The sequence below is a fragment of the Schistocerca cancellata genome, chromosome 3 (assembly GCF_023864275.1).
Source record: "Schistocerca cancellata isolate TAMUIC-IGC-003103 chromosome 3, iqSchCanc2.1, whole genome shotgun sequence".
Lineage (NCBI taxonomy): Eukaryota > Metazoa > Arthropoda > Insecta > Orthoptera > Acrididae > Schistocerca > Schistocerca cancellata.
Genome location: NC_064628.1, coordinates 869,908,658 through 869,921,762, shown reverse-complemented (window position 1 = coordinate 869,921,762; position 13,105 = coordinate 869,908,658). Strand labels below are relative to the sequence as shown.

At 38.0% G+C, this 13,105-nt stretch overlaps 1 protein-coding gene and 1 non-coding gene across 2 annotated transcripts; one reads left to right on the top strand and one right to left on the bottom strand.

Annotated features, from left to right (window-relative positions):
* The first annotated feature begins 3,118 nt into the window (after window positions 1-3,118).
* Window positions 3,119-3,191, top strand: Trnaa-agc (transfer RNA alanine (anticodon AGC)). The gene has a single exon. It is a non-coding gene; the product is annotated as a tRNA-Ala (tRNA).
* A 3,723-nt stretch (window positions 3,192-6,914) lies between these two features.
* On the bottom strand, window positions 6,915-7,442 carry LOC126176625 (uncharacterized). Its single transcript, XM_049923784.1, has one exon. The coding sequence runs from the start codon at window positions 7,440-7,442 to the stop codon at window positions 6,915-6,917; it is 528 nt and encodes a 175-aa protein (XP_049779741.1).
* Between the last annotated feature and the right edge of the window lie 5,663 nt (window positions 7,443-13,105).

Here is a 13,105-nt window from a genome sequence, read left to right as displayed (position 1 = left end):
TAAAGTAAATACGTGTTTGGTCTCGGTTGCAGTCTTGATGGTAGCCATTTTTTTACCTACTCTGTGACAGAGCTTCCATCTGCCAGATTGAAAATCTGTAAGGAAATCTTATGAAAACTTCTGCATCATAAGTCCTCTCATCATTTCCAGTACCCACATTGCAAGGGTATAAAAATTTTGATACTCCACAATTGATAGTGTTTTATTGTTTATGCCACCAATTTTTATTTTATTTTTGTGAATACACAATTTTGTTTCTGAAATTGTGGCACTGAATTATTCCTTAACTGGTACTGTTTATCATCTACTCTAGCCACCAAATTTCCATACTGCTGAAGTATGACACAGTACACTACACAAACATTTTTCAAAGTACACAGTGAATAGTACCTTATTAATTCATGTTGCAGATACTTTAAGGTATCATAAAACAGACTTTCCTTGTAAGGTGGTTGTGATATGTTGCAGTTCAAACGTATTACTACAGTGCATAATATAATAGTGTTTTTCCATTACTTTATTGGCCACAAGAGTAAACATAAGGGAGAAACTAATCATCACTAATAGCAAACAATGGAAAATCCATTATGGAATAATGGCTATATTATAAAAAGGATAGATTGCTACTCACCATATAACAGAGATGTTGAGTCGCAGACAGGCACAACAAAAAGCCAGGGATGGTCGTCGTGTGTGAGGGCTGCATTTGCATGAATATGTGTGTATGCTGTCTATTTCAGAAAAAGGCCCTTCTGGTCAAAAGCTTGTGTGTTTAGTAGTCTTTTTGTTGTGCCTGTCTGCAACTAAACATCTCCGCAATACCATGAGTGGCACTCAGTTCTTCTCATAATATTGTCACCGCTAGTATATTCTCTAACATAAAACTGTCAGACAATGCTCAGGTAGTTTACTGCCCGTAGGAACCACTTGTTTGGAATTAAAGATGTTGTCAAGCTTGTTTTAAAGGGCATTTACATCTGGAAAGGAATTTTCATCACGGTTGTTTGATAAGGAGTAGCAAACATAAGGATTTGAGGGTGCAAGGTCAGGTGAATAAAAGAATGATGGATGACTTCCCAAACAAACTCCTGGAGAATTTTGGTTTTGAAAATCAGCAGTATGTGTCATCTTGCAGCAGTAACAACTGATGAAGTTTTATTTATCCCTTTTCTTACACTGCAACCAAAAGGGGTTTCAGTTGTTGGCAAAAATGCTAGCTGCAGTGGAGTTTGTAAGGTACAACCACCTTTTCGTGATCCACGAGATCAAAATAAAATTATCTGTTCACACTGCCATTTACTTCAGGAGATGTCTCAGTCACTGATTCTTTCTTAAGAAGTCAATATAAAGGCATCTTAACTCATCAATGGTAACAATACTGCAAAGGACTGATCACTGAGCAAACTGATGATACTGAAGCAAAAAAGTATTAATAGTCACCCCTCTGAGTCCTGTTGCTTTGAATTAGAACATGCAATGCTCCTACACCCAAACTTTGCACCCAGCCTACTGAATGCAAGTGTTTCAATTCATCACTTAACACCAATTATCGAGAGTTCCTGAATGAGGAAAATCATTCACGTCAGTACAACTTCACTGAAACAAGAAAATCCTTTTCTGATGTGATTTGTCTGACAGCACTCATCCCACACAGGATACAAATGTTTTGAGCTGCTTCCACTGCCTGGACCCCTTCATTAAATTCAAACCAAATAATATGTCATGAGTGTTAGACCTTTTTCCACTTGCAGCTCTATTTCATAAAATTAAACAACTTTCATAAGATTCAAGTATGCAAAATCCAATAATAGATCTTAAAATAAGAAACTGACTACTGGTAAAGCTATGTGTGTTGTGTTACACATGGTCTTCACTTGTTTTTTTTTTTTAAGTTATTTCATTTGGAAAATCAAACTAAAATAAGAAAGAATTTTATGCTTACCAATGTGAGAACAGAAATTTGCCCAAGATGCACTGTGCTGCATTTGTCTGTTTGGGCAGTGGCTGGTGCCACTTTAGTATAAGGAAAACTTTTTGAGCATAAACCGTTCTGATCTTGACGCAGCCACAAGCTGTTTCGTGAAATGTTTTACTATTATCAGTGTGCTAGAAAGTGAAGCAAATTACCTTTAAGAATCCACCAGACTGATATCTTTAGGCGACAGCTGAAACACTGTTTCAAAAATAAAGGAAGGCATGGAGATGAACTTGCAACTTTGTGACTACATTGCGCAATGTTTACCGCTAGACCATTAGCAGCTTCATCACTCTAAAATCTCTATTAATACAACAATTCATCCAGACACTTCCACATCTTACATTGTTGCCAGATCATGCAGATGGCCGGACTCAGAATTCTGAGGGGCGTCTTGTTTTATTGGTACTTTAAGTAGACAATTCACACTGTCTCTGAGGTGGCTGGCCAGTGGCCAAGTATTATGTCTGAGACTGTAACGGTGCACAGGAAAAATGTTTCTCATCAGTTTGCTATTCACTCAGATTCACTCTCAAATTGATATTTCTTTGGCTAATGCAACACAGTATACAACAGCTACTTCATTGTATGGTGAATGTAGAATGCTATGATAATGATTGAAGCAGAAGAAATGAATTGAAATTTGTGCTGCGGCCGGGACTCTAAACCGGGTCTTCTTGCTTGCTAGGCACAAATGCTAACCATTATACCACCACAGCACTATGGTTAACATTGCTGCACGAACTAACCAAGCTGCGTGCCCTCCCCAACACAAACTTCAAATCATACCTTCTGCTTATTTTCCCTTACATTGTCACTATTGCCAGGGCTCTCCAGCATTGGAATAGCACCCCTGCACTGGATGTAATGGGAAAGTCCTATACCATAGATGACCCCATAGATCTTATAATTACATTTTTCCCTGATACATTCAGGTCTCTTCTTTATATACAATAATGATTGAAGCAGAAGAAATGGTACAGGACTTTCCCATTACGTACAACACTGGGGTGTTATTCCAATGCTGGAGAGCCCTGGCAAATAGTGACAATGTAAGGGAAAATAAGCAGAAGATATGATTTGAAGTTTGTGTTGGGGAGGGCACGCAGCTTGGTTAGTTCGTGCAGCAATGTTAACCATAGTGCTGTGGTGGTATAATGGTTAGCATTTCTGCCTAGCAGGCAAGAAGACCCAGGTTCGAGTCCTGGCCGCAGCACAAATCTAATTCATTTCTTCTGCTTCACTCATTATCGTAGATAAAGAAGAGACTTGAATATCTCAGGAAAAAATGTAATTGTAAGATCTATAAAATGACAAATGCATTTGAAGCCCATATCACCACTGAATATGCAAAAAAAGGAACCTCAAATGTAATATTTCCAAAGGTTCTGAGATAGTGAAAGTGCTGCAAACTTGCAGACTGATTGTCTGGGATCAAAGCACCATGGCACACAGGATATCGATTGAAGTGGTTGATCAGACTCTTCAAGATTTACTTGCACATGAAAACCCATTTAGTGGAGCTCTCATTTTGTTAGCAGATGACTTATGACAGACTCTACCAGTCACATCAAAATCAACACCAGCTGATGAACTTAACACTTGCCTCAAAGCATCCTATCTTTGGAGACATGTGCAGAAACTCCTATTAAAGACCAATATGTGCATATCTTTGCAGTACAATGTGGACACCCATAATGGAAAAGTACCAGCTGATGCCGACAAAAAATATATTTCATCCCGAATTGAGCTTTTGTGTCATTGTTCTAGCAATCGAACAATTAATTCAGAAAGTTTTCCTACAAACTGTCACAAATTACAAAAATCACCAATGGCTTTGTGAAAGTGTTATTTTGGCAGCAAAGAACATCAACATTAATACAATCGGCTATGCAATATACGAACAAGTTTGTCAACCACAAATTGATTGACAGCGTCATGAATTCAGATGAGATTTTCAATTATCCGAATGAGTCTTCAAATTTGTTCACTATTTCTAGTGTGCCAATGCACAGATTGTCACTCAGTACTGGCACTGCAATAATTCTTTTGTGCAACATTAATTCATCACTACTGTGCAATGGAATCAGACTCATTGTCAAAAGATTGATGCCAAGCATCACTGAAGTGAAAATTCTGAATGGCATGTCAAAAGGAGATGATGTGCTGATTCCAACTATTCCCATTATTCCCTCTGATATGCCATCTGATTTGAAACTTATAATAATAGAGGAAAAAGTGAAATCATCTTGTTTCATCAGAATATTATAGGGGTCAAAAATAAAATAAATGAGTTGTTTATTTGTTTGTAAGATCTTAGTAGCTGGAAAGAAATTGATAACCTGTGTCTGTCTTAACACTATACAACCACAGCAGTAGAAAATCTTAATGTAAGTGTTTGTACTAAAAAATGTAGAAATAAGTAAATGCTGTATAGATTAGGATACAGAAGTGTGGCTGTAATCGACACAGTGAAATGTAAACTCTGAAAAAATTATAGATGCACTTTTGAATAATCTGTCTTTTGTTTTTAGTTCGTGTTCCCTTTGCAATGAACATTAAAGAAAATATATGTGTGTGCTAGCAGTTTCCTTCGTGTGATGTTAAACAAATAATTATTTTTACTAGATCCCAGAACCAGTGACCCCTATGTTATCTTTACCACACAGGAATCACTCCAATCATTACTCCAATTTTACTGCAGCAATTTAAAAACATTTTTTCAGAACATCTTTACCAATGAATGACACTGGTATGGAAATATCGTGTTAGGCAGTGAGAGTAACAACTTTCTGGGGGGGGGGTAAATATACAGATTTTGCAAGTGTAGCCCCAATTTATTACCACTACTACTAGCGATGAAGTGACACCCAATTTATTACCACTACTACTAGCGATGAAGTGACAAAGTATCATTATGTATTGGGATCATTTGATAGTGAAGTTGCAGAGCTGATTTCAGATTTCCTGTCCAAACCTTTATCAGCTTCCTCATACACAGACTCAAGATCACACATTAGCACAGAATTTGAAGACTCAAGAGTCATGCAAAGTTAAATTATTATTACTAACTGAAACTAGGAGCCAAAAAGCCAACTACTCTGCTCTGAGAGGTGCGTGGAATTGCTGGAATGCAGTAACCAATGACTTTTAGAAGTTACATTTCTTCAAGGACTATCCTCAAATACACATTCTATACTAGCAGCTAATTTTAAGTCTTAAGTGCAATGGCTTCTGTGGCTACAAAAGAGTACTAATTACGACACCCAGTAATTTTGTGTATAGTGCTGAAATTGCTTAGTTTCCGTCTCACGATAATAGATTTAACCTACCTGGAAAGGCAGATTTCCGCTAACACTCACTACAAAAGTACTCATTTGGCATGGACAGAATGGAGGTGGCTGAATCTTTCACCACCCACTTGTTCATAACAGATTGCAACACACATCTTCAAATTTTGGTCAAATCCAGAGCAGATGTTTCTGTGAAAAATTCAGAAACAGTAACTCTATGCTGCAAGTGCTTCCATCATATATGCATATGGTGAACAACCACTGATCCTCAAAATAGGATTTGAAGATGATTTCCATGGCCTCTCTTCTGGTACATGTTTTTGTCAGCCAATTACTGTTGCCAGTTTCTTCAGCCATTGTGGCCTGCTGCTTGATGTTAAATAAAAAAGTAACTTGACAGAGCACAGGCTCTTAGATTTATCTACTAACAGTTTATGGTTTCTGACCTGACCCAAAGTACAAATATCAAGACTTGCTAAAGAGACATCTTAAACGTACCAACAGAGAAACCTAATTAATGTGCAACACACAATCACAACAGACATCCACGGCATGCACGAGCCAGATGCTTGTCACCAGAAAAATCAGTGCAAGCACAACTTGAATTTCAGGAGATGATCAACCTTGACATAATTTGTGCTTCTAAATGCTGTTGGTGTAGCCCTCTCCATTTGTTACAAAGAAAGATGGAAGTTGGCATCCATGATGAGATAACAGAGCTTTAAATACTGCCAAAGTGCCAAACCGCTATCCAGTACCTCATTTACAAGATTTCAACCACCAATTCTCCAGCAGGAAGATATTATCTAAGACTGATCTTATCTGAGGTTATCACCACATTCCTGTTGTGCCAGAAGATGTTCCTAAAAAAGCTGTTATCACACCATTTGGACTTTTTGCAGATGCAGTGGGAACATACCAGCAATTCATTTGTAGCATTTTGAATGATTTGCATTTTGTGTGTTCCTATTTAGATTATATTCTCATTGCTTCAGAATCATGTGAAGAATATATAATGTATCTGCAACAGCTCCTTGAACAGATGGATAAGTATCACCTATCATTAATGTGGGAAAATGCATTTTTGGAGAGAAAGAAGTATCATTCTTGGGTTATCACGTGTCACATAAAGGGATTTCACCATCAAAAGAAAAACTGACAATAATTCAGGAGTTCCCTCATCCTGAAACAGCAGCATAACTAAGTCGATTTTTAGGATTGGTGGATTTCTATTACACAATGCAGAAATCCAACAACCTTTATTTAATTTGAGCAAGAAAACAAAGATGAAGGATAATCACGCTGTTATATGGACTGATGAAATGGAAAAATCATACGATAAGTTAAAATAACTAGCTACTGCAACTCATCCCTCAACAGATCTTCCCTTAACTCTTTCAGGGGCAGGTAAACACCACTAAAATTTACTGTAGTGGGGTGACAAAAATTATTTGCAAATTTCAAATTTCTTTTACTTGTAACACATTTGTTTTAATGTTTTGACATGTTTTATTCATTGAGTTTGTAAAAATTCACTTAAACAACAACAAAATATTAACATTAAATGTGGTCACTACAGGTAACCACCACCCCATTACAGTATACAAATTCGATATTTGGTGGTTGAACTTTGAAATAACAAATTTTTAATTTTTGCGGTATCTCTTGAAACAGTTCTTGCCTGCTCTCAGACACAAAGGTACTTTGCACACTGAACACATCCACACTGTACGCACTGGATTTTTCTTTGAACTGCAAACTGCGCATCTTCTAGATGATGAGTGAATTGCTTGATGTTTACTGCTTTCGTGGCGAATACTTTGGTCTATGTATGGTTTGTTCGATTTGATCTGAGTTGCTATACTACTTTGGGATACAGAAGCAAAATTAGCTGCCACTGAAACTATTTTTGGAACCAACAAGTTTTCGCACACCTCTCGACGGAAGTCTTTATTGTAGAACTGTTCCATTTCGATTTCTTTGTGCATATTGCACGCGTTTGTTACACTGCAGTCTAAAAAGTGAAGAAACAATCTCATCCACCATTTCTTGCTTTTTCTGTCGATAGCATAGTCTGACTTTATTCGATCAAAATTATCCACATAGTTCATACTGGAATTGTAGTCTTTCAATACAATTGGACAAGTGATATTGGTTATTGTTCCATCTTTCATTTTTCGAGTTACTGTGGACACATCTGATGGTGAATGACATGTTGAAATCAAGTTGACTGCCCTGTTCAAATGGCTCTGAGCACTATGGGACTTAACTGCTGTGGTCATCAGTCCCCTAGAACTTAGAACTACTTAAACCTACGGTAACTAACCTAAGGACACCACACACATCCACGCCCGAGGCAGGATTCAAACCTGCGATCATAGCGGTTCCAGACTGTAGCGCCTAGAACCGTCGGCCACTTCGGGCGGCCGACTGTCCTGTTACCTTTCCATCTATAGATTACAATGCCATCTTTGCTTATTTTGTAATCGAATTCCCCTCTTTCCACTTCCTTTTCCTCCTCGAGTTTTGGCATGTTTTTCCTTCTGGGATTTATTGTTCCACAAGCGTACACACCATTGGATTTTAGGTCCTTGAACAGATCATATGATGTAAAATAATTGTCCATGAAAATAATATGATTCTTTCCACGAAGACCACTGGTTAAATTTAGAACCACTTTCGATCCTAGCCTCACTACTGGAGAATGTGAAGCTTTTCCTGTATAAACATCAAATTGAAGGTTGTATGATGACTGATCACATAACATCCACACTTTGTACTCTCTTTTTATACGTTTGTCCCTCATATATTGTTTGAGAGATGATCTGCCTTTGAATTTTAACCATTGCTTCATCAATAGCAAGATTCTGATGTGGTTTACAGCAATCCTGGAATTTCCTGTTCAAATGGTCTAGAAATGGACGCAGTTTGTACAGTTTATCATAATTCTGCTTGTCGGGAGCGGCCGAATTATCATTGAGGTGCAAGTTACTCAGTAGCCAACGAAACTGTTTTACTGGCAACAGTTTTGATATGTAACTTCACCAAGATCTGGATCAGTGCTCCAGTAATCTCTGTAGCTAGGCTTTTTAGTGATACCCATATAAAGATTTATTCCAATAAAAGTCTTAATTTCAACTTCGCTGGTGGGCACGAATGTTTTGCCTTTCTGTGTAGCATACAAATTAGTTTGGAACACTATGTGTTTTATTAGTGTTTCATCGAAAAATTCACAAACAAGTCAATGGGCTTTAGGTTCACTTCGTTCTTTATTTCTGCGATCACACCACCTTCTCCAATAAATAATGGCACTTGGTCAACACTCGTTTCTTGGCTCCAGTTTACCGTGACTGTTGATGGAACAGTAGATGGGAAAATATTATTTTCACTGACGTCATCAATTTCACTGTCATCCCGAGAATCACTACTGGTCGACACACGACTGCACACAAGACTAGAACTTGCACAGCTTGTCGTGAATGTGGGGTCATTTCCATCACTGTCAACACTGCTGTCACTAGAAGGTATTTCTTCAAATAAAATTCAGTAACATTCATCCTCAGTTATACCTTTTTGGCCAGACGTATTTGATGGAGACGAAGAAAATATACTGGGTGGAGCAGGAGGGCGGTGGTTAGCAGCACTAACCACACAGAAATTTGTCTGTAAAATACGGAAAATTCTATTTCAATTTAAAGTTACATTACACGTAGACTTATATATGTTCAACACATAAATATAAGCAATTACTTACCAAAAATAGTTGTATAAAGAAGAGCTACAGAGAATACTGCACGCCGCTTCCAAGAACAGTGCTAACAATGAAGAAGTATCAACTATTTTTCTGAATATGCGGCAAAAATTCACGCAGAAGACCTGCACTGCAGTCTAGCAGAATTTTAGGCAACAATTAGGTCATTGGCAGAGAGACTACTGGCCCCTGAGCGGTAAAGGGAGAAAATATTATGTGGTTAGCCACAGTGACCACCGCCCATTGAAACCGTCTACGTATGTAGTTAGTTACAGTTTTGCCTGCCCTTCAAAGAGTTAACTTTTATGGTTGATGCTTCAGAATGTGCTATAGGCACTTCTTTATGCAAACTGCAAAAAGGAACACCTGAGCCACTTGCGTTTTGCTTCAGGTCTCTCATCGATGCACAGTGTAACTATAGCACCTACAATCATGACTTTTTGACAGCATATTCTGCAGTCAAACACTTTCATTACCTTCTGGAAGGCAGAGAATTCACAGACCTCAAGCCATTAACATTTCCCTTTAAGCAGTATCCAGAAAAAGCAACACCCAGGTAACTACGCCATCTGGAATTTCTGTCAGTCATCACAAATATTTGATGCCTTCCTGGAGGAGAGAATGTTCCTGAGCTGCCGACATCAATTTGCTACTCAGCATTTCACATTAAGTTATTGTAAACGCACAAGGCAGCGGCCCAGAACTGACCAAGAGAAGAATTCAGACTCCTGTCCCTTAGTGTTTGTAACAATATGTTACCTGATGGGTCACAGCTACTTTGTGATAATTCTACAAGTAAACTTAGGCCATATGCTCTCCCATCCTATTGGCAACAGCTCTTTCATGCACTACATGACTTGGCTCACCCTGGCATCAAAGGTACTGTAGACTTGATTGACAACACTTGGCCTTCATTTAAACAAGATGTAAACCTGTGGGCAAAAGCTTTGTTTACTGTCAATGAGCAAAAATTTCGAAACATTCCACTGGTGCTTGTGGAGGTTTAGTGAAGTTGACAGCTGCTTCTTGTATGTACACATTGATCTAGTGGGATCACTGAATGACATCTACAAAGAAATGTTGTCAGCATTCTCTTATTATCATGGTTTGCATGTTTTGGAGTCACCACCAACAAAGGATGGCAGTCTGTCAGTTGTTACCTCACTTCACAAAGGCCCTATACACCACTTCACAACCACTGATTATCATTCAGCACTGAATGGTAAAGATGAATGATGGCATTGCAACATCAAGACAGTATTAAGAGCCCAACTTACCAGCAATATCATTCTCTCTCCATGCTTATGTCATTCCAGAATAAAGCACCACCACAGCAGAATTGCCTAATGGCATGACAACTAGACTTCCAATCAATTCCTTCAATCATACACCAGTGGAGTGTGACATTCCAACTTTCATTTTCAATTCAAAACAGGGCACAGCATTGTTAAAACCAATAAATGTTCGACATCATGCTACAATGTCTGTCTTCATCCATCTTCAACTCATGACCTCATCACATATATTCATAAGGTGATGCACAGAGGAAACCTCTACAACCTATCTATGATGCACCATATCTGGTACATTTATGCTGTAAAAAACACTTTGTTATTGTTACAGTAAACAGGTCTTCACTGGTTCATTGAGAAATTTTCAGGAGAGATGATTAATCTGTGGTGATTTTTATGTACGAGTGCTCTACATATCATATTCAAGCAAAAGTTTATGAGACACATGCTATTTTTTGGTAAATGGATTATCAGATCATGTTGCACAGTATATAAGTTAGCTCCATGTACAGTTTGGAAAACAGTGAGGTTGATTAATGCCAAAACTACAGAAGATTTTAAAGAAAGCTTAAAACATGTTGACAAGAGAGAAGTTTACAGCGAGTCTAACGCACTATATATTCAACATATTTCTTAATGAAAGTATTTTTCCTATAAAGATAATTCAATCTAACAATGACAAGTCATTTAGAAATCTTGGATCACTAAAAGTATCAGTGTCTCTTCACAACAAAATAGCCACAAGTAATGACCCAGAAATATGTTCTTCTTGTAAATATTACTGTAGCATATTAATAGACATTGTAAAAAAAAAAAAAAAAAAATAAATAAAAAAAAATCCAGGAGTATTCACATCTTATCAAAATTGACAGATCTGATAATACACGAAAATCATTGTGGAATATTGTCAAAAGAGAGGCAAGGACAAAAGCCATGGAAGATGATGACATTTCTGTTAATGAGGATGAGAGCATTGTAAAAGAAAGTTCATGTGTAGCAGATTTTTTAATAATTACTTTTAAAAAAATAACTGAGAAAATTGGTGCTAACAGTTCAGAAGAGAAAGTAAAATAAAGTTGTATGGCATGAAGGGCTAAAAGATCCCCAAGGGCAGGTGCAGCTACCAAACTGGAAAGACTTTCCCTATCCCCCATGCCCAAAGACATCTTTCCTTTGCAAAGTGTTGAGGGAGAGAGAGAGAGAGAGAGAGAGAGAGAGAGAGAGAGCGGTGTGTGTGTGTGTGTGTGTGTGTGTGTGTGTGTGTGTGTGGTCTTTTGTTGTGTTCATGTAGGAGATGATGAGAGAAGGGAGAAGGTGAACCTGGTGCCAACACATAGCCTACTCCTACTGAAAAGAACCAAGGGAGCTGTTGAATTTAACATTCCTATCTGACAGATGGATTACCATCAATAGTGTTACATGCCCTCACTTCATGGGAAACAGCAGAGGTGTTTGGAGTTGAAAACAGGATATTGGCACAAAGACTGGTGATCGGGGACTTTACACCACCACCCCTCCTCCTGTCCTCTTTGCTGTTACGGCAAAGGGAAAATTGTCAACAGCATGCAGCATACTGAGATGGTCACCCATTCAAGCACTGGCCATGCCTGACAGTGCTTATCTTTGCACAGTTTGGATTTCAGAAAGGCTGTTCTACTGATTCAGCTATTCCTACATTTACTGGGCACATAATAAAATCTTTGAATGATAAAACATCACCAATTGGATCTTCTGTGACTTATGGAAGGTATTTGATTGTGTCAGTCGTAATATTCTATTAGGGAAGTTAAGTTTTTATGGAATATGTAGTTCAAGAAATGCTTGGTTTAGTTCCTTTTTAAGCAATAGAATGTGGAAGTTACCTTCAGCTGTTTGATCTGCCATTTTATTTGTATCAAGAGACAGAATTAGTCTTGTTTGCAGATGATACAAATATTGCTGCAAAGCCGAGCAAAGTGGCATCAATAAAGAAAACAGTAAATGATGTTTTTTTTTGTGAAAGTTACTTAATGGATTTGCATTAAGGAGCTAGCTTTAGATTTTGAGATATATATATATATATATATACCTAAAAACAAAGATGATGTGACTTACCAAATGAAAGTGCTGGCAGGTCGACAGACACACAAACGAACACAAACATACACACAAAATTCAAGCTTTCGCAACAAACTGTTGCCTCATCAGGAAAGAGGGAAGGAGAGGGAAAGACGAAAGGATGTGGGTTTTAAGGGAGAGGGTAAGGAGTCATTCCAGTCCCGGGAGCGGAAAGACTTACCTTATGGGGAAAAAAGGACGGGTATACACTTGCACACACACACATATCCATCCACACATATACAGACACAAGCAGACATATTTAAAGACAAAGAGTCTTTGTCTTTAAATATGTCTGCTTGTGTCTGTATATGTGTGGATGGATATGTGTGTGTGTGCAAGTGTATACCCGTCCTTTTTTCCCCATAAGGTAAGTCTTTCCGCTCCCGGGACTGGAATGACTCCTTACCCTCTCCCTTAAAACCCACATCCTTTCGTCTTTCCCTCTCCTTCCCTCTTTCCTGATGAGGCAACAGTTTGTTGCGAAAGCTTGAATTTTGTGTGTATGTTTGTGTTCGTTTGTGTGTCTGTCGACCTGCCAGCACTTTCATTTGGTAAGTCACATCATCTTTGTTTTTAGGTATATTTTTCCTTCATGGAATGTTTCCTTCTATTATAACTATATATATATATATATATATATATATATCCAAAAACAAAGATGATGTGACTTACCAAATGAAAGTGCTGGCAGGTC

Bases quoted from the DNA above. Each gene is read 5' to 3' on its own strand.
- LOC126176625 (XM_049923784.1), bottom strand. From the start codon at position 7,442: ATGAAAGATGGAACAATAACCAATATCACTTGTCCAATTGTATTGAAA.